This window comes from Peromyscus maniculatus, chromosome 23 (genome assembly GCF_049852395.1).
Source record: "Peromyscus maniculatus bairdii isolate BWxNUB_F1_BW_parent chromosome 23, HU_Pman_BW_mat_3.1, whole genome shotgun sequence".
Taxonomy (NCBI): Eukaryota; Metazoa; Chordata; class Mammalia; order Rodentia; family Cricetidae; genus Peromyscus; species Peromyscus maniculatus.
The window spans coordinates 52096094-52113973 of NC_134874.1; the positions used below are offsets into that span (position 1 = coordinate 52096094).

General features: G+C 44.6%; 1 protein-coding gene across 2 annotated transcripts; it reads right to left on the bottom strand.

Moving 5' to 3' along the window:
* Positions 1-2774: 2774 nt before the first annotated feature.
* LOC121825352 (putative sperm motility kinase W) lies at positions 2775-17134 on the bottom strand. Of its 2 annotated transcripts, none has more exons than XM_076560128.1 (13): positions 16992-17134; positions 11695-13281; positions 10857-11284; positions 10471-10538; positions 9436-9570; positions 9143-9241; positions 8249-8363; positions 7988-8119; positions 6310-6453; positions 5824-5896; positions 4283-4354; positions 3652-3945; positions 2775-3562 (listed from the first exon to the last, which is right to left on the bottom strand). In XM_076560128.1, exons 2-3 carry the CDS (start codon positions 13221-13223, stop codon positions 11260-11262), a joined length of 1554 nt encoding a protein of 517 aa, XP_076416243.1. In that variant the 5' UTR covers positions 13224-13281; positions 16992-17134; the 3' UTR covers positions 2775-3562; positions 3652-3945; positions 4283-4354; positions 5824-5896; positions 6310-6453; positions 7988-8119; positions 8249-8363; positions 9143-9241; positions 9436-9570; positions 10471-10538; positions 10857-11259. The 2 variants fall into 2 exon arrangements, with proteins under 2 accessions (XP_076416243.1, XP_076416244.1); XM_076560129.1 differs by having other exon boundaries at positions 6310-6484; positions 16992-17099.
* Positions 17135-17880: the final 746 nt, after the last annotated feature.

The following is a 17880-nucleotide window of genomic DNA, read 5'->3' on the forward strand; positions in this document are numbered from 1 at the left end:
AAGGTACCTAGCAGATCCTAAAACCTAATCATGTTTGTGTATGTGGAACTTTGGTTGTAAGGCTAGAGACAAATACCAGAGACTGACACTTGCCTTATATGAATATGAGAGCTGTGCCTGGGTGTTTGTCCCTGTCCGCGGTTCCTAGCAGGATATGATGCCTAGTCTTGTGCATGGGATTTACTGTATGGCAGTGGATGTCTAGGAGTTCATTATACCTAGCTGTGTAAGAAGGATATAGGCTGTAGGGAAGAGTGGACCTAACAGAAGCTGACACCTGGCCCTGTTTGAAAGGCTTTGGCTCTGAGGCAAGTGTATATCTAACAGAACCTGCCACGTAACTACGTGTGTGTGTGTGTGTGTGTGTGTGTGTGTGTGTGTGTGTGTGTGTGTATTGTGTGTTGATGAGGGAGTGGCTTTGCCTGTAATGGAGGCAATACCCTGAAGGACCAGTCGAATAGCATGTATTGGAAGTCTTTGTCTCTAGGCAAGTATATACCTATAAGTATAGAGGCTTAGATGTACATATATATAAGTGTGTGTATGTGAGAATCAGGGAGAGGAAGGAAGAGAGAGAGGAGCAAGAGAGGAGAAAGAGAGGGGAGAGGAGGGAGGGAGAGAGGAGAGAGAGAGAGAGAGATAGGCTGTAGGTAATGGACACCTAGCAGCAGAAGCACCTTGTTGGCTACTGCCCCCTAGTCCTGCTGCCAAACCCACTCATGTACCACTGCCCGGCTGGACACTCCTACCCCTGCCACTATAGCCTGAAACACACTGCTTGGTTTCAGGCTGTGCTGCACACCTGCCTGAGGCCTGGATGCCCTACTGTGTATCACATCCTCAGGACTCCCTGGTCCTAACCCGGATGTTGTGCATGATAACAGGCCTCATCTAATAAGTTTCTCTTCCTTCACCCACCCTGCTGCCACAATAGCCCTGCTAATTTTCAGCTGTGCTTAGACCCATGCCCCTGTCTGGTAGTGTATGTTGTCAACAGAATGGTGCTATTTTTGGTAAGACTCGAAGCCAATTATTATATATGCATACAATATACTTCAATATACATGACTGAAATCTGCACAGAGTGGTAGTGTCTGATAACAAGAAATGTGATATGTCAGTGATGGAGGTGTCTAGAAGAGCCTTAAAATTGCAATGTTCACTGGGCTAGTAGTGTATATAGGGGGTAAGGGTGTCTGTCAACATTGTCTGGTACCTAGCAAGTCATGTGTGATGGAGCCTGGTGTTCAAGTCAACCTTACACACAGCACTTTATATGCACTGTGGTTTGGACAGGGGTTAATGTCCAGCATGGCCCAGTAACTAGCAGTAGAGCCTGAGACCCAGCACATGGTATAGCATAGGAAGGAGTGCAGTAGAAGCTGATGCCTAGCGGTGTGGATGTGTCTTCAGCAGAAGGAGGGGGTCCAGAAATGCTAATTGCTAGGTATTGTGCAAGACCTGACAGGGGAAATGTTCCCAGAATTGTCTAATGGCTGTCAATTAATGTGGGGTATGAGGTCAAACTGGACCTGGTACCTAGAGTGGCTGTGTGGTCACAGGGGTGGTGTTGTGTCCAGTGTGTTTGATGATAACTATGTCAGAGGGGAGCAGTGGAAGAATGGGGTGTCAAGCTCTGCACAATCCCTACTGAGTGTGTGTCAGCTCATGGCTGAGCTGGTATCTGTCAAGGTCTGATAACATTTTGAAGTAACGTTGGCAGTGGACAATGAGATGTCAAGTGAGGTCCAATACCAGCAGAATATTTGGGTACAGTAGCAAGAGAGTGTCCTGTATGGCCTGATAAGTAGCTGTTAATAAAGGATTATGTGGGTGACATACCAGATCCAGACCTAGGAATATACGTGAGGTATGTCTGAGGGTTTAGCAATGCCGGATAATTAGCAGTCAATGTGTGGTTGGGTGAAAAGTCATTCATGGCCCAAGACTTAGAAGTGTATTAGAGGCTGTGTGTGTGTGTGTGTGTGTGTGTGTGTGTGTGTGTGTGTGTCTTGTAGAGATTGGTTATCATGGTCTGACAGCTGGTAGTACAAGTGAGGTGGCATGGGTGTAGTGTCCCACGTTGCATTATACCTAGTGTTGTACGTCAGTGCAGGAAGTTTCCAGGAGTGTTTGAACCAAGCAGTAAATGTGTGTCCTTGTCAGAAGATAAAGTGTGCAACAGGGCCTGGTACATTTCCCCATGTCTTAGGACATTGTGGTTGGAGGCATGTCTAGCCTGGTCTAGAATCTAGCATTGCATGTGGGACATCAGAAGGGAGTTGAATACCTAGGCCTAATACCTAGAGAACTCTGTGGAGAGTGTGGGTGAGGGGAGTCCTTCATGTCCTTACACTGACACTGTATGTAAGTTGTTAACAAGGGGAGGGGCATGGGTAGCACATGTGAGTGTCTAGGTGTCAGCCCTGCTGCTTTCCCCAGCTGACTGGACCATCCATACAGTGCTGTTATCAGATCAGCTGGACAGCTCATCTCCATCCCACATGATGGGATAGGTTTCAGCCATCCTCACACCACACAGCACACACTACACCTCCACCTCCTCATAGCCACACAACTTTCACTGTCAGGGATTTGTTGTCTGCTGGGGTGTGTCAGGGGCCAGGCTCTCTCTGGATGTCCTGGGGGAGTGTCCTGCTCTTGCCATGCTCCAGCTTCTGTATTTTCATGTCTGGTGGCAGCAGGGCTCTCGAGTCCACAGTTCATCTACTCTGGGTTATTTCTGATCTTCCTTTTTATAAGGCAGAATATCATGTAGTCCTCTTCTATAACTTTATGTGAGCATTATAGTGTTTGTATTTGAGGTCAATAGAAATGCTGACTGTGTTCAGTTTTTCAATGGGTTTCTTATTTGTTTTTAAATCTTCTTCTACAATCATTGGTGGACAAGCCATTCTCTCTGCCTGGATTTCCATGGGTGACTATGAGAAAATCAGCTGGCAGGATTTTGCTGGGTCTGTTTCTGAGCTTTCTATTCTGTTGCACATATCCAGTCTCCATTACTTCCATGTAGGTCTTTGTGGATTTCTGAGGCTTTGTGGGAAGTCGTGGACGAAGAAGATCTGGGTCTGGAGGAATCTCTCCTGACCTCGACCATGTCTTCTAGGTTTAGGTCCCATTGGTTGTTACATCTTGTATTTGAGCATTAGACTGGGTTTTGCTGAGTCTATAGATGAAATGCAAACATCTGTCACCTGTAGAATAACAACTGGGAGAAGCTGAGAGCTCATATAGCTTTGGATTTCTCTCCTCCAGGGGTCAATACATTCTAAATGCCAATTTATAGAAATTATGTTGGAATTCTAATTAAATATTTCAGTATTTCTTTGTAAATTGTCTCTGCATAATACCAGTGAGATATGGGCCAAATGTATGACCTCAAGTTCTGCCTCTTCATGTTAGTGGAGGCCTGGGACAGGTTGTCCATGGATACTACCCTTCTCAGGAGATCCACTCTAAAGTTCAGAAAGATAAGCAGATTTAATTCCGAAGGCTCTTCTGAGATATTTCTTTACCTGCTCAGGCAGGTTTTCTTTGTTATCTGTGAAGACAGAGAGGCATAGGTGACTTTCTGAACTGTCAAAATGCAAAGGGGTCTAAGTTGGGGAGGATTCAACAGTAAGTACCCACTGGGAGGCTTTCACAGGGGCACACTCCTGTAGATTCCCCAGGTCTTGTTGGTAATTTGGGGTGGTTGTCTGTAGTTGGATGATGGAAGAGAAACCATGTCATCGTCCTCCACAGCATGTCCTCCTGTTGCTGTGTGGAGCCTCTGAGTTCCTCTGGAGCTCAGACAATGGCATGCTAGTCTGCCAGGAAGGGGAGGGGAGAGGTGCTCTTTTTCCTCCATGTCACCAATGCTCAGTGTGCACACATGCAAGTCAGGAATTCTCGGGGTCCACGATTCAGGATATGGCCAGGCACCTAGAAGAAAAAGCTTATGTTAGACCATTGATGAGGCTAGCAGAAAGATTCATTTACCACCCTAGACCTGTGGCCTTTCAGATAATAGCTGGTTTATTTCTTGTGGAGTTCAGGACCTAATGAGGCAGGAATAATGACTTTTTTCTTCCCATGTGACTTCCTGTGGGAGAACTCAGTGGGGTCTCCTTGAGAAGCCCTGATTGCAGGGATTGGTTTGTCCTAGCTGCTCTGCTACTGTCCCATAAACGGGCTCTAGGATAAAGAAGGAAATGCAGTTTCACCAACATGTCTGTTTCTAGACGCTGTGCTTTCTGGACCCAGCTCACTGAACACTTGCCTAGATGAGACAGGATGCACATACGGTGAAGATGACCTTTGTCTCAGAACATATCCAGCAGAACCTGCAGATCTGAGGAAAGAAAGGATGTCAATGAGAGGTCTGGGGTTGACCTTTCAGATACAAGAGACTCAGGCTGTTACCACAACAGTCATCCAATCTGTGTCAATGACCTAAGAGTAATTTAAACTTTCCCAACCAGTCAGACTGTGCAAAAGAGCAAGCTACCCGGCATCAAGTGGACTCACTTTTCTCCACAAGGAAGTGAATATTACTGAGCAACTTTGGGGTAGTGTGTGGAAAGTTCTTGGTACCAAGAGCATGTATTGTCTGCACCTGTTCCTACTGCTTCCAGGAGGCAGGCAGTGGGGGAAGGAGGGTGTTGAGTGTGTGAGTCTGATTATAAGCTGACTTCTCTCATGTAACTATCTAAAGGCGACCACATGCTCCTTGCAGTGGCCAGCAATATAAAAAGTTCACATTATACTCAACTGGCCTCTTAGGCATCAACTCTGTTTCCTGACATCCACATTCTCAAAGACCGTTACCAGTGTTTAGGGCCCTGGTGCACATGTGCTGTCTCCTGAGAGTTTGCATGCCTGGCCATAGTACCCAAGACTCCCTTCTATAAGCCCTGGTTTCGGTTAAGTGCATCAGGGTGAAGCCTTCCGGAGTGGTTACTCATTGACCAACAGACCAGGCATTGGCTGAGGAGCAAGCAGGTCATTGTCTCTTGGCTGGTTTCCCTTGCTAGGTTGTGTGAATCCCCACGCCCCAGTCTCTGGAAACAACACAGACTAAGTCACTGTCCAGTGACAGAATGGATGTCACAACATACAGGTGTTGAGAAGATGTTCACCATCTTTGATTCAAAGTCTTCCTTCTCAATGGTATTAGGATCAGAGGGGAGACATATGCCACCTACACCAAGTTATCTCAATATCCCTCTGTAGCCATGCCTCAGCTGTTTCTCTCTCTCTCTCTCTCTCTCTCTCTCTCTCTCTCTCTCTCTCTCTCTCTCTCTCCTCCCTCCCTCCCTCCCTCCCTCCGTCCCTCCCTTCCTCCCTCTCCTTCTTCTCCCTCTTCTTCTCTTCCTCTGTAACACAAGCTTAATGATCACCTACCCTTGGGATTGAGGCAGACCTGCCTGAGAAGCCTCATTCTTCCTAACCTCTAAGCCAGAGTCAAGTTTAGACCAGAAACCAAAAACTAATCATCTACTACAGGCCGTTAGATAGTGGTCTCAGTGATGCTTTCAGCCATGTGCTTCCCAGAAATGAGCCTTGACAATCATTCCATTCAGAGTGGCCATCCTTCACTGCATGGTGACGCTGTCTGCCTGTCAGGTGCATGGGACAACAGTTTAAACAATTATCCCAGCAGGACAAGCAAGCAGACAGCCTAGCAGAAAGCCATAGCTCTATGGTCAACAAGGATGTCTATGCCTGACCGCTGACCAGTGGAACTCGGTACAAAGTAGTTTTAGGAGTGCTGACCCCACCTCTGACCACTGTGCCCTAGGCTGGGAAAGGCCTACTCACTTCCAAAGTGGAGCAATGTCCCAGCATTCCATCCAAAGTGGTACCCATTTTCCTCCAGCTTGCTGTCACTTTCCTGTTAGGAGACAAATATGGTTCTGATAAAACTCCCTACAATGAGGCCCCTTCACAAACACATAAACTAGACCAGCGTGCTGTAGGACTGTGTCTTTTCTGATGGTCAGGACACACGGATAAATGAAGGCTGCAGCAGGGAAGGAGGAAGAGGAAGGAGAGGAAGGAGCTCCCTTCCCCTCATGTGGGGAAACAATTCACTAGGATCAGAAACCTAAAGGTTGGACAGGTTAATGAGTACTGCTAGTTATTCCCCTGCAGACTGGTCCACGGGGTCTGCACGTTCAAAGGCAGCTTACACGTGATAATGGCTCATGGCCCCCATTGAGGAGGATGCTGTGAAACACCAGCCCTTGATCATATTACCTTGATAATGAGGATTTTCTGGAGGGAAATCTATGGTAATTGGCTCACCTCCTCCTGTGCTGGACTCAGACCCTTCATGCTGGAGAAGTGGGCACACTGCCATCTGGACTTCCTGCAGAGTTCCTGCTTCTGCTGTCTCAGGCCACACCTGCAAGTCGCCACCCTGTGTCTCCTGATGTAGAGAGCTCATCACTTTAAAGAGGATGGACATGGGAAAGGGACTCTAGGGAAATTTGAAATATGCAGCACTTAAGCTAGACCTACTGTGCATCCCTCTCCCCATGGCTCCTCCCATCTGTCTCTTCCATTCTCTCCAAATCCCTCCCTTAGCCAGTTCTTTCCTGCTGCCTCTGCAATCCCTGCTTATCGTCCTCTGTTCTCCATCCCCTGCTCAACCATGACACTTTATTTAGAAGTGGGTTTGTACTGTGGCACTGGTGATTTTGAAGTCAGAGTTTTAAATTTGCATACCCAGACAGTGAAAAAGTTAATGTGCCAAATACAAAGGACAGCTGACAGTATCAAACACAACATTAATTAGTGTCAGAGACAGTGAAGGCCTGGAACAAGACCAGTGACCCCGCAATGAGCACTAACAAGTGAAGGTATGTGGACAGAGGGGTTTACAGTGTGACTCACTCTGTCACACTCGGTCACTGCAGCTTCCATGAGGAAACCTTTAGGTTTTCCCCTTTCCTCCCTTTTTAATTTTATCTTATGTTTCCTTTTTTTCTGTTAAATTTTGTTGTATTGGGGGAGTTGTAGGGGTGGAGGGCAGATGTGAAATGATGGGGACATGAATGTAATCAAAATCCCTGATGTAAAAGACACTTAGAATGAATATATATATATGTATATAGAGAGAAATAAATAAATAGATAAATAAATAAACAAATGGACAAATAAGAAGCCGGGCGGTGGTGGCGCAGGCCTTTAATCCCAGCACTCGGGAGGCAGAGCCAGGCAGATCTCTGTGAGTTCGAGGCCAGCCTGGGCTACCGAGTGAGTTCCAAGAAAGGCGCAAAGCTACACAGAGAAACCCCGTCTTGAAAAAACAAGAAACAAAAAACAAAAAAACAAATGGATAAATAAATAAGTAAATGGAATAAATAAATGAAGAGCATATGGGCAAGGGGAAAGAGCACATACTCACCCCAAAGAGTGAAATTTACACATTTTTCAGAAAACAGATACAACTGAGGATGACTGTATTACGTGTAACAATCTTGTCCCAAAGACAAAGGTCACTTTCTTTTTCATATGCAAAATCTGCAGGTTATAGGCATCAGAACATGAACAACAGAACACTCAGGACATGAAACAGGACAGTGGTCTTCCTGAAACTGTCCACAATGTTCGTGGGAGGCTGATCACCTCTACCATCATGCACTGTCTTGAGTGGGGTGTACAGAGTCCTAGTTGGTTCAGAATCCAGAAACCTACAACCCTGGCTCTCCATTAGCTAGGGAGTATGAACAAGATTCAGTGGCCTAAAAGCAACCCAAAATGGTTTTGACAAATAACAAAAGCATTGTGGGACCCATGAGCAAGAGTAGCCATGGAAGTCAGCAGACAAGCAAACAGAATCTGGGTGTCAGGTGAGTAGAACTGGAAGCTTCTGTCTAGAATATGTGGCTTCATGTACTGCCTCTGCCACTGGTGTCCTTAAAGTGAAAGCCCTGCCTCCAACATCCCAAGACAGGCACCAGCTGTCTCAGTGACCCACCTTGAATCCTCAGCTGTGATCTCAAGGCTCAAATGGAAAGAACTCAATCAATTAGAGCAGGTAGCCAATCTGGACGCTCCTGGTTGGTCAGGTTGAAGTCATGGGATTTGTGCCTGGACTGCAGTGGGAATCCTGAGAAAACGATTAAAGAGTAGCCTTTGCATGCTCTGTGCCTTGTTTCTAAGGGTGTTTCAGCTAGGACATAACTCCTCCAGCCCACTGACCAGTGTCCCCAGAAGAATTCATGACAGCAGTTCTCACCTCCAGGTATCTGTTCACGGGTGGACATAGACTTCTATTCTGAAGGTTAGATTTGGACTTTGCTGCTGTTTGTAGTCCATCCTGGATGAAAGAACCTTAAGTTCAATCCCTGATACTGTTGAAATGAAAGAAGGACAGGACTTGTCTCCTTTCCCTCAAATGTTTGGAGAAATTTACCATTGATGCTATACAAACAGTACGTGAAGCCATGCATGGGAGTCCACATGTATAATCACAGCACTCAGGAGGCAGAGAAAGGGGTCAATCTCTATGACTTTCAGAGCTGTATGTCTACACAGAGAGTCTCAGGATAGCCAGGGCCATAAGGTGAGATCCAGTCTCAAAAAGAGTAAAATATATAAAATGAGGAGTCACGAAATATCCCTATCTCATTAACAGACTTCTCAACCATTTCTCAGCCCTGCCTTCACTGATATGCAGCAGAAACACAGTCTGACACCAGGTGATAGCCACAAACTGAACATTTCTCTCTCTCTCTTCCTGAACAAACTGACTGATCTTGTATTGTGCACTTGGGACTCACCAGATGGTCAGGGTTCTAGAAGTCAGTGACAGCACAAGCTGGCTATCATCCACTGGGAAGATCCGGCCAAAGACTTTAACATGCATCAGTGTTTGCTAACAGCCCAGGATCAGATGGTCAGAGTGGAGCTGGAGGCCAACTACAGCAGAGAAGCTGGTTCCTCCCTTGTCACACCTCTGCAGTCTCTCAGTCTCCCATTGCTCTTCAGTTGAGCAAGTCAATGATAAATTTACCTTTGTGTCGGGGATGCTGGCACATTACACTTCATGAGATCCTTTTCAGCACATCAAGACCAGACTTCAGAGACTTATCTTCTGCCACACACAGATACTTACTGTACTCAATCTTACCTTCAGGTGCATGATTCACACAGATTAGGACCCTGGATTCCCTGTCGAGTTCATTTCCCCTTGCCAAATCAGTGAGCTGCTCCCTAACTGGAAGGCGTCCTGGAAAACAGTTGAGACACTACACCTCAACCAGTGCTTCACACTGCACCAGGGGCTGTCATCAAGAACTCCATGATAATCAAGGTTTCCGTCTGAGTCTGACCCCAATGGTGGGCATTGGTCATAAAGAATTCCCATGGCTGCTGTTCTTGTAGAGGCAATACTCAGCATCAGGCCTGGAAATGCCTACTTACCTTCCCACACTGGAGCAGAACAATGTTAATGCAAGGTCAAGTATCAGTTATAAATGCCTCTATGAGATGGAAAAATGATGCAGAATTCTTGGATCAGGAGGTGGGAGGCACCATGGGAAGCCTGGATGAAGGAGGCTATGGAGAAAAATACACAGATGTCATTAGATCTGCCAAAGGCCATGACAGACAAGACCAGCAGAGGACCCCACTGCATGATGCAGCCACCCTTCTCTTGCAACACCCTTCTTCAATAGCCCAGAATCAGAATCCCTTCCAAAGCAGCCTCGTAGTTCTCTACCTTGACATATGCCAATCACAATCAAGGCCTTCCTCCTCATTGCTGGCTATAAAGCTGAGGTCACATTTTGCTCTGTTTGAGATATTTGTTCCTGGTCTCACTTCTTCAACACCTGCCCCAGCAAAACCTCCTTTTCTCCACTCATTTCAGGTAAGCTACTCTGGACACACTCTACCCTCTCTACGGGTCCTCTCATTTCCTCTTTATCCTCTCCATCCTCCTTTTTCCTGTTCCTCCCCTCATCTCCATTCTCCCATCTCCCAGTGGATTTACAGTTCCTGCAGTTCTTCTGAAAGACAGTCAGAAAGCAGTTTGGAGGTGATGAATGAATCAAAGAAGAGGGAAGCCTGAGATCTATATGCAAGTCTGTCCTGTTGACAGAGGCAACCCTTTTAGATGTTGTGGAACCCTGGTCCCTCAGGAACCATGAGGGATGTAGACATTCATTGGGTCGATGCAACACGTGACTCTCAGGGATGTTCAGCGACAGTGCAGGGGCAGCAGTGAGGTGAAGGATGGGGAAGATGGCAGCTGAGACCCTAACCTGGAGGATGGATACTGGAACCTGTAGTCCTAACATATCATCACACAGGACACAGATTTCCAGCCTGGATCCTACCTGTTGCACTACACCACACCAAGACTGTAGTTCAAATACACCAGTTCACTTTTCCCAAATAAAACCCGAAAGAATAAGGAAAGTGCCTCTCTTAGTGACTTTAACAGACAGGACTTACTCAGCACTGAGGAGGATGGGACTCCACTGACCAATAGTGCTGCATCTTTCTCCTGCTTCACCCCAGATCTGTAGGAAAGAACATGATGTTATTTCCAAGTCAACATCCTACTTGTGTGCCTTGACACATGGTAGGAACCATCAGAGCAGGCCCTCTCCTCCTCATTGCTGGCTCTTCCTAGCTCCCTCCCACTCTGCACTTCAGGGGAGGTTTGTTCCTGCTCTAGACTGTCCATGGCCCCTGTCACAGGTCAGCACACACATCTCCTTTGTTGACAGGAAGTTCCTCAGGACAGACTCTACTCCTTATTCTACACCAACTCTCATGTCCCCTATTCCTGTCTCGAAACTGTTTGCCAATTAGTCTCCTTTATCTCCTTCACCCACCTCCATTCTTCAGAGGATTTACACAGGTCTTGCTGTTTTGTCCATAAGGCAGTCACAGAGTAAGTTGGAGGGTTAAAGTGACCAAGATGATGAGCAGCCGTGATTGGTATGAAGTCCTTCCTGGTTGTAGAGGCTGCTGTTTTCCATGCATTGTGAGTGGTCCTACAAGCACAACCAAAGCTAGGAAGGTAGAGGGTCATGGGGTCCAAGTGCCTTATGACCCCCAATTGTCCCACAACAGTTCTGAAGCTGAATTGAGCTGAAAGAGATGCAGATTGGCAGCTCAGACCCAATAGCTGGAGGATTAATGCAGGCAGGAGCCTGTTGCTCTGTGTTGGAGGGAGCTGGCACTCTGGCGATCTGTCTTGGGTCCCTTCCGTGGCTCCTCACCAGGTCTGGAATTCTATTGGGCCATTTCAGTTTCCACACTTCAAAGCAGAAAGAAACATGAAAGCACCTCTATTAGTGACTGGCAGATAAAAGTTCTGTGCCATATTACTCCCCTGATTTCTCCATTCTGAACCTTTGCTCCATTTAGCCAAACTCTCCTCCCTTCCTTCCCATGCTGTGGTCCCCATGCTATGCTACCTGTTTTTGCCTCAGCCTTCTAGGGCTGTACATGAACAGGAAGCTGTGAATTTGACATCTAATGTACCACATATCTGAAATTCTGGGCCCTCTGAGTGGGTACAACTTTTCATTTAAAATGGATATTGACATAGTATATTGAAAATACAATGTAGGAATTCATCTGTGTGGCCCAACCAACTGGACTCCATGTAGGTCTCCACTGTCCCCTCTTTTCCTTGAACCCCTGATGCAAGGGTTCAGGGCTCACCTTGGGGTGGGCAGGCAGCAGCAGCAGCAGCAGCAGCTGCACAGTGCTCTCAGTGCATGGGAAATTTGCTTCCTCACCAGCTTCCAGACCCTGAATGGCCTGGATCCAGATGTTGTGGGTGCCACCTGGGGCTGGTCACTGGGAATGTCTGACCCCTGGGATGAATCTTCTTCACAGAAGCCCAGGTTCAGAAATCCCGTGGGTGTAGCCTCCAAGACTGATTCAGGAGAGGAGAGATTGCCAGGCAGGGGATCAACAGAATTCCTCTTGACTTCAGTATCCTCTGTAGCAGTGTTGATGACGTCAGCCATAAGAGCATCTCTTTCTGGGACTGTGTTGTCTGAACCGGGCATCGCCTCCAGGAAGGAGAGTCTGTGAGGCATGGTGTAGCTTCTACATCCTTTACCTCTTTCTTCCACACCCTCCACCTTAACGTGACTCTTCCCAGTTTGTGTACCGGTTGTAAATGCTGGTTCACTGGCTCTCCTCGTCAAGGGGAGAGGGAGGCGAACAGGACCTGGAGGGCTTCTAGTTAACCAGGGCATCTGATCTTGCTTTTGGCTGTCCCCACCACTCAGCTGATATTTGAGAATGTTGCAAGTAGCCGTTACATGATTATCTTCTCGCCTGTGAGTTAGGGATGAAATAATCTCCTCACAGGTATAGCCGATGGTGCACATGGTCTCCACGACCCTGGGCAGGATTTCTTTGGTGGCAGGCAGTACATGTTCTTGAATGGGGCCTAGCCATGGTCGTTCCACAAGCTGACAGATTGTGAATCGGTACCAGATAGGGACCATGAGTAGTCGGGCAATGATGATGTGACAGGGTTTTGACAGATGGTAAGGAATGGGACACATGGTGGTAGTGATAACCCTGTGCATACCTTCAAGGGTTTCTTCCATGTATGGGAAGTGCCCTGTGACTAAGACATATAGAACAATACCCAAGCTCCACATATCACCTGCCAGTCCATCATAGGGTTTTCTTGCCAAGATCTCTGGGGCCCAATAGAGCAAGGAGCCACAGATCTCCTCCAACATCTGCCCCTCTGTGATTTCAATTGCCATACCAAAGTCACAAAGCTTTGCATTTCCTGCTGCATCGACTAGGATGTTTTCTAATTTGATATCACGGTGTGCAATGTGTCTCTGGTGGAGGAAGTGAACTGCTGACACCACCTGCCGGAAAATCACTCTAGCCTCCTCCTCCTTAAAACAGCCCAGAGCCCCGAGGCAGCTCTCCAGGTCTTCTCCTGCCACATACTCCATAATCAGATAAGTGGTTGTCAGTGTGTCGATCATGTCAAAAAATCGAACGATGTTCCTGTGTTCCAGAGACTGAAGTATGTTCACTTCAGTGCTGATGTCAGCCACTCTGTTGGTGTTTTTCTCAAGGACCTTGACAGCCACTCGTGTATGTGTGGGAAGATGGCAGGCCAGCTTCACCTCCCCGAAGGAACCACAACCTAAAGATGTTAACATCCTGAAATCCTTTTCAAGATAGTCCTCTTCCATGTGTTTGGCCATGGTGTTCTGCTCAATTTCAACCACTTTATCTTGTGGGTAATCTCAGACCCACACAATGCTAAAAGAAAAAGATTAATGCAGTTTTAGAAGGGGAGGATATAGATTTGGATTCTCTGTTATGAAATTGAGATATCCCAAACAATCTAATGATGCTCTTCAAAGATATAAAAATACTAGAAGAACCTAAACCCAAGGCAGTGGATGAGGAATCATAAGAAAGATCAGTGTTGGTATAAGTAAAGTTGGCATGCAAAAGAAAATCCTGAGATCCCTGAAAGAATGAGCTGCTTCTTTACAAGGATGTGCCACAATGCAAACCCCTTAACAAAGTTGATCAAGATTATGTAAAATAGTTCAATGAATTCAAACTCTAAACTAGTAGAATTATACATAATATACTCAGCATCTATTATAATATAGTTATAATATAATATTATAACAGTTATAAATATTATATTATACATATATGTTACCTATAATACACATTATGTGCTTTATATATTTATTTAGTCCAGTAAATTTAAAAATGTTTTCTATAAAGGAGAAAAGAAACCAAAGGGAAATAAAAGGCTGAATTTTCAAAAATGAAAATTGGGTAACATTTATTGAGGAAATTGATAAAATAAGTACAAATTATCACTAAAACAAAAAAAATTAATATAATCTTATTGCATCTTGTTATTCCATGTTCAGTTGCTATCCCTTGGAGCCTGCTCTTTTCTCAAGGGAAACAGAGGAGCAGTGGATCTTGTGGAGAGAGGAGCTGAGAGGCAACTGGGAGGAGCGGAAGGAGGGGAAGATGCAGTCAGGATGTACTGTATGAAAAAGATGAAATATAAACAAAAACTGAAAAACATAAATATAAATATGACACAGGAAATCTAAATCCCTGGAAATCAACTTTCCAATCTCTACAACTAGCAACAATGACCGACAAGTATTTTAGTAGTTCATAAACTGAGGGAAGGCACAGTTTCAAGCACATTTCATAAAAGAGTTATTCCCCTAATTTCCAAACTATATAAGACGTTTCAAAATTATCGTAGTATCAGGCAATATCCTTGACTGACAGATTAGAAAAACCTGAATGAGGGTAATTGATAGGTCACATAAAATTCAACACCACGTTAATAAGACCAGACTTTATACTCAAGACGTCTTTAACCAGGAACACTCAAGATTCATCAACAGCCAAAGAGCACAGCATACACACAACACTGAGGTAAGTCCTAAATCAGACATCGGTGGAATAGAATGTCTAATTCAGGTGAAAACTTGGAATTAGTGAAAGTGTTACTACAAACATGCCAGTTCCACAAACACAAGTGTCACATTTTGTTCACTCCAGGTCATGAGCAGGCAGAGGCATAGCCTTTGTATAATAGGAAGTAATTGTCCAATTTAATGGGCCAGGAAGTGAAGTATCGCAGATAAATATGATCAAAGTAGAGTACAGCCAGATATCAGTCATGATCAAATTCCTCATCCTACGCATTTACTACATAACATTAAAGTTGTAAAATACACAAGAACACAGCCAAAAATGACAAAAAGAAGTTAATAGTAGGAAAATCAGTTGAAATGAATAAAAAGGAATTACAGGGAAAAATTACTACCGAAACCAATAATGTAAATAAAGAAATGCTGGGCAGTGGTAGCGCAAGCCTTTAATCCCAGCACTCAGGAGGCAGAAGCAGGCGGATCTTTGTGAGTTCGAGGTCAGCCTGGTCTACAGAGCGAGACGCAGGAGAGGCACAAAGCTACACCTTTGACTTGAAAAACCCAAAGAAAGAAGTAATAGTCAATTGCCAAAAGGTCAAACTGAGAAATTGGGAATCAAGCTCACTATGTCCAGATCCAACAGGTCAGGGAAAAGGTCAAGTATATGGGGGAAATAACTGAGTCCAACTGCTCTCCCACCAACCAACCGATTCTCCGAAGTACAGACAAAACTCAGCCTCAGGCAGTGCCCTTTGATTGGCTAGTATCTAGCTTACCTCACAAGGACTCTGTGTGATGTCACATGCAATGGACCAATCATGGCTTGGCAAAAAACCAAAGTGATTTTTTAAATTATTTTTCAGTTAAATTATTAAATTATTTTTTCCATCCACGTTCTTGCCCCAAGGACTAATGCCCTTAGCACAGAGGGCTGCTATGTATCCCCTCCACACTCCTGTTACTTTCCAAGAAGCCAAGACAGATTCATTGCTGTCACACAGTCACACATTGACCATATCCCTCCCACCCATCCTGTGAATATAATCAATGAGCTCTTCAAGTAGCCTAAATTCCAGATCCCATCCTCTGTCATGTAGCATAGGTCTCATATTAACCAAGCCTGCTTCTTGATGTTGAAGCAACTCCTTTCCCCTCAGATACCATGAAGTTAATAGAGACACACTTTGTCTGGTGGGAATAAAACTCCCTCAGACACCCACAGAGTGTCCTGACCATCTTTACTAATGACCTTTTGTCTGAAAGGAAGATCTGTCCTTTCAGATGCATCACTGTCCTTCTGTAAGCTCTGACCATTCCCTCCCTCCCCTGATAAAAAAAGAGAAAATACATCCAAGAAGGAGGAAAATAATAAGTCAAAGGGAAAATTAAAGTCTGTGAAATAAAACTAGATAAAACACTCTGAAAGAATTGAGTATCAAGAAAGACTCATACAGTGACCAGGACAATTCACTGATGAATTCAATCATCTCAACATCTAACAGCAATGTTCTCCAGATATTTCAGTACCCTATAAGTCTGAGGGAAAGAACATTTTCAAATTTTTCTCATAAAAGATGCATTACCCTTATTCTCAAACCAAGTAAATAAAAGGTAAAAACAAGCCAATATCAGGCAATATCTTTGACTAACATAAATTAGAAAGTCCTTAATGAGAGATAGCTCACACCAAATTCAACAGCACATTAAGAAGACCATACTTTGCCAGGCAGTGTTGTAACATGCCTTTAATCCCAGCATTCAGGATGAAGAGACAGGCGGATCTACGTAAGTTCAAGCCTGGTCTACAGAGCAAGATCAGGACATGCACCAAAACGACACAGAGAAACCCAGTCTTGAAAAAAATGAAAAGAAGAAGAAGGAGAAGAAGAAGTAGAAGAAGAAGAAGAAGAAGAAGAAGAAGAAGAAGAAGAAGAAGAAGAAGAAGAAGAAGAAGAAGAAGAAGAAGAAGAACATACTTCATTTTCAGAATTCCTTAACCTAGGAACATTAGGATTCATCCACACATACAAATTGACACAAAGCAGAACATACACACAACATTGAGGTAAGTCCTATAATAGGACATCAAAGGAATGAAATGCCTTTTTCAGGAAAACTTTTGGAACTAGAGAAAGTGTTACTTCAAATATTCCAGTTCCACAAACACAACTGTCACATTTTGTTTCCTAGGGATCCTGAACAAACAGAGGAAAGAACCTTAGATCATTTCAATGTACTTGTCACATTCAATGTGTGGGTAAGTGAAATAGACCATGTAAATATGATCAAAATGCAAAATAGTCAGATATGGGAAGTCATGATCAAATTTCTCATGCTATAGAGATAATATATACCACCATATGTGTGAATTACACAAGAACAAAGGCAAAAATGACAAAGAAAGAAATTGATAAAAAAAAATGAGGTGAAATGAGGAAAAAGCATTTACAGGCAAAAATCAAAACCCAAACCAAAGATGTAAATAACGCAATGAATAGACAAACAAATGACAAAAGCCTAAACTGAAAACCTGGGGAATATACTCACTAAGTCGAGATCCAACAGGCTTTGAAAAGTCCAAATCCAGGAGAAACAACTGAATCCAACTGCTCTCCCATCAACCAACTGCTTCTTTGAAGTACAAAGACAAAACCCAGCCCTAGGTGGCGCCCTTTTATTGGCTGATATCTAGCTTACATCACTTGGACTCCATGTGATGTCACATGCAATGATCCAATCAAGGCTTGGCAAAAAGCTATAGTGATTTTTTTTTTCTCTCACATTCTTGTTTCCAGCCACTCAACTACTAATTTTTCTCATGTGTGGTCTAATAGTTGGCAAAGATCTACTTACAGGAGGCAGGGTTTATTTAACTTCAGATCTATAGAAACACAAGTCAACCCAATGGGAGGAAATAATGGCGTGGACATCAGCAGAGTTGTCCAGTTGGTTATATGGCATTTGTAATCTCAATATTCTTCGGACATATCCTTGTCTTCTCCAAGTAGTTAGTGTGATCTTAAGCATGTGTCTCAGCCGGACGGTGGTGGTGCACGCCTTTAATCCCAGCACTCGGGAGGCAGAGGCAGGCGGATCTCTGTGAGTTCGAGGCCAGCCTGGTCTACAGAGTGAGATCCAGGAAAGGCACAAAGCTACACAAGAGAAACCCTGTCTCGAAAAACCAAAAACCAAAAAACAAAAAACATGTGTCTCTAGTCAGGCAATGTCAAGTAACATTTTAGGTGCCATGACTGATACAGTCAATCTGTGGTTCTTTCTCTCCCCCAGCCTTCTCTCATTTACACTAAAAAGCATGGGATACATGAGCTTGAACTGACCATGTTTAAAAGTGTGTGTCCTCCTTCAACGAGCATATTCCAAAATTGACTCCAATCTCAAAATATGTAGTTGCTTCCAGAATGAAATACCTATAGTT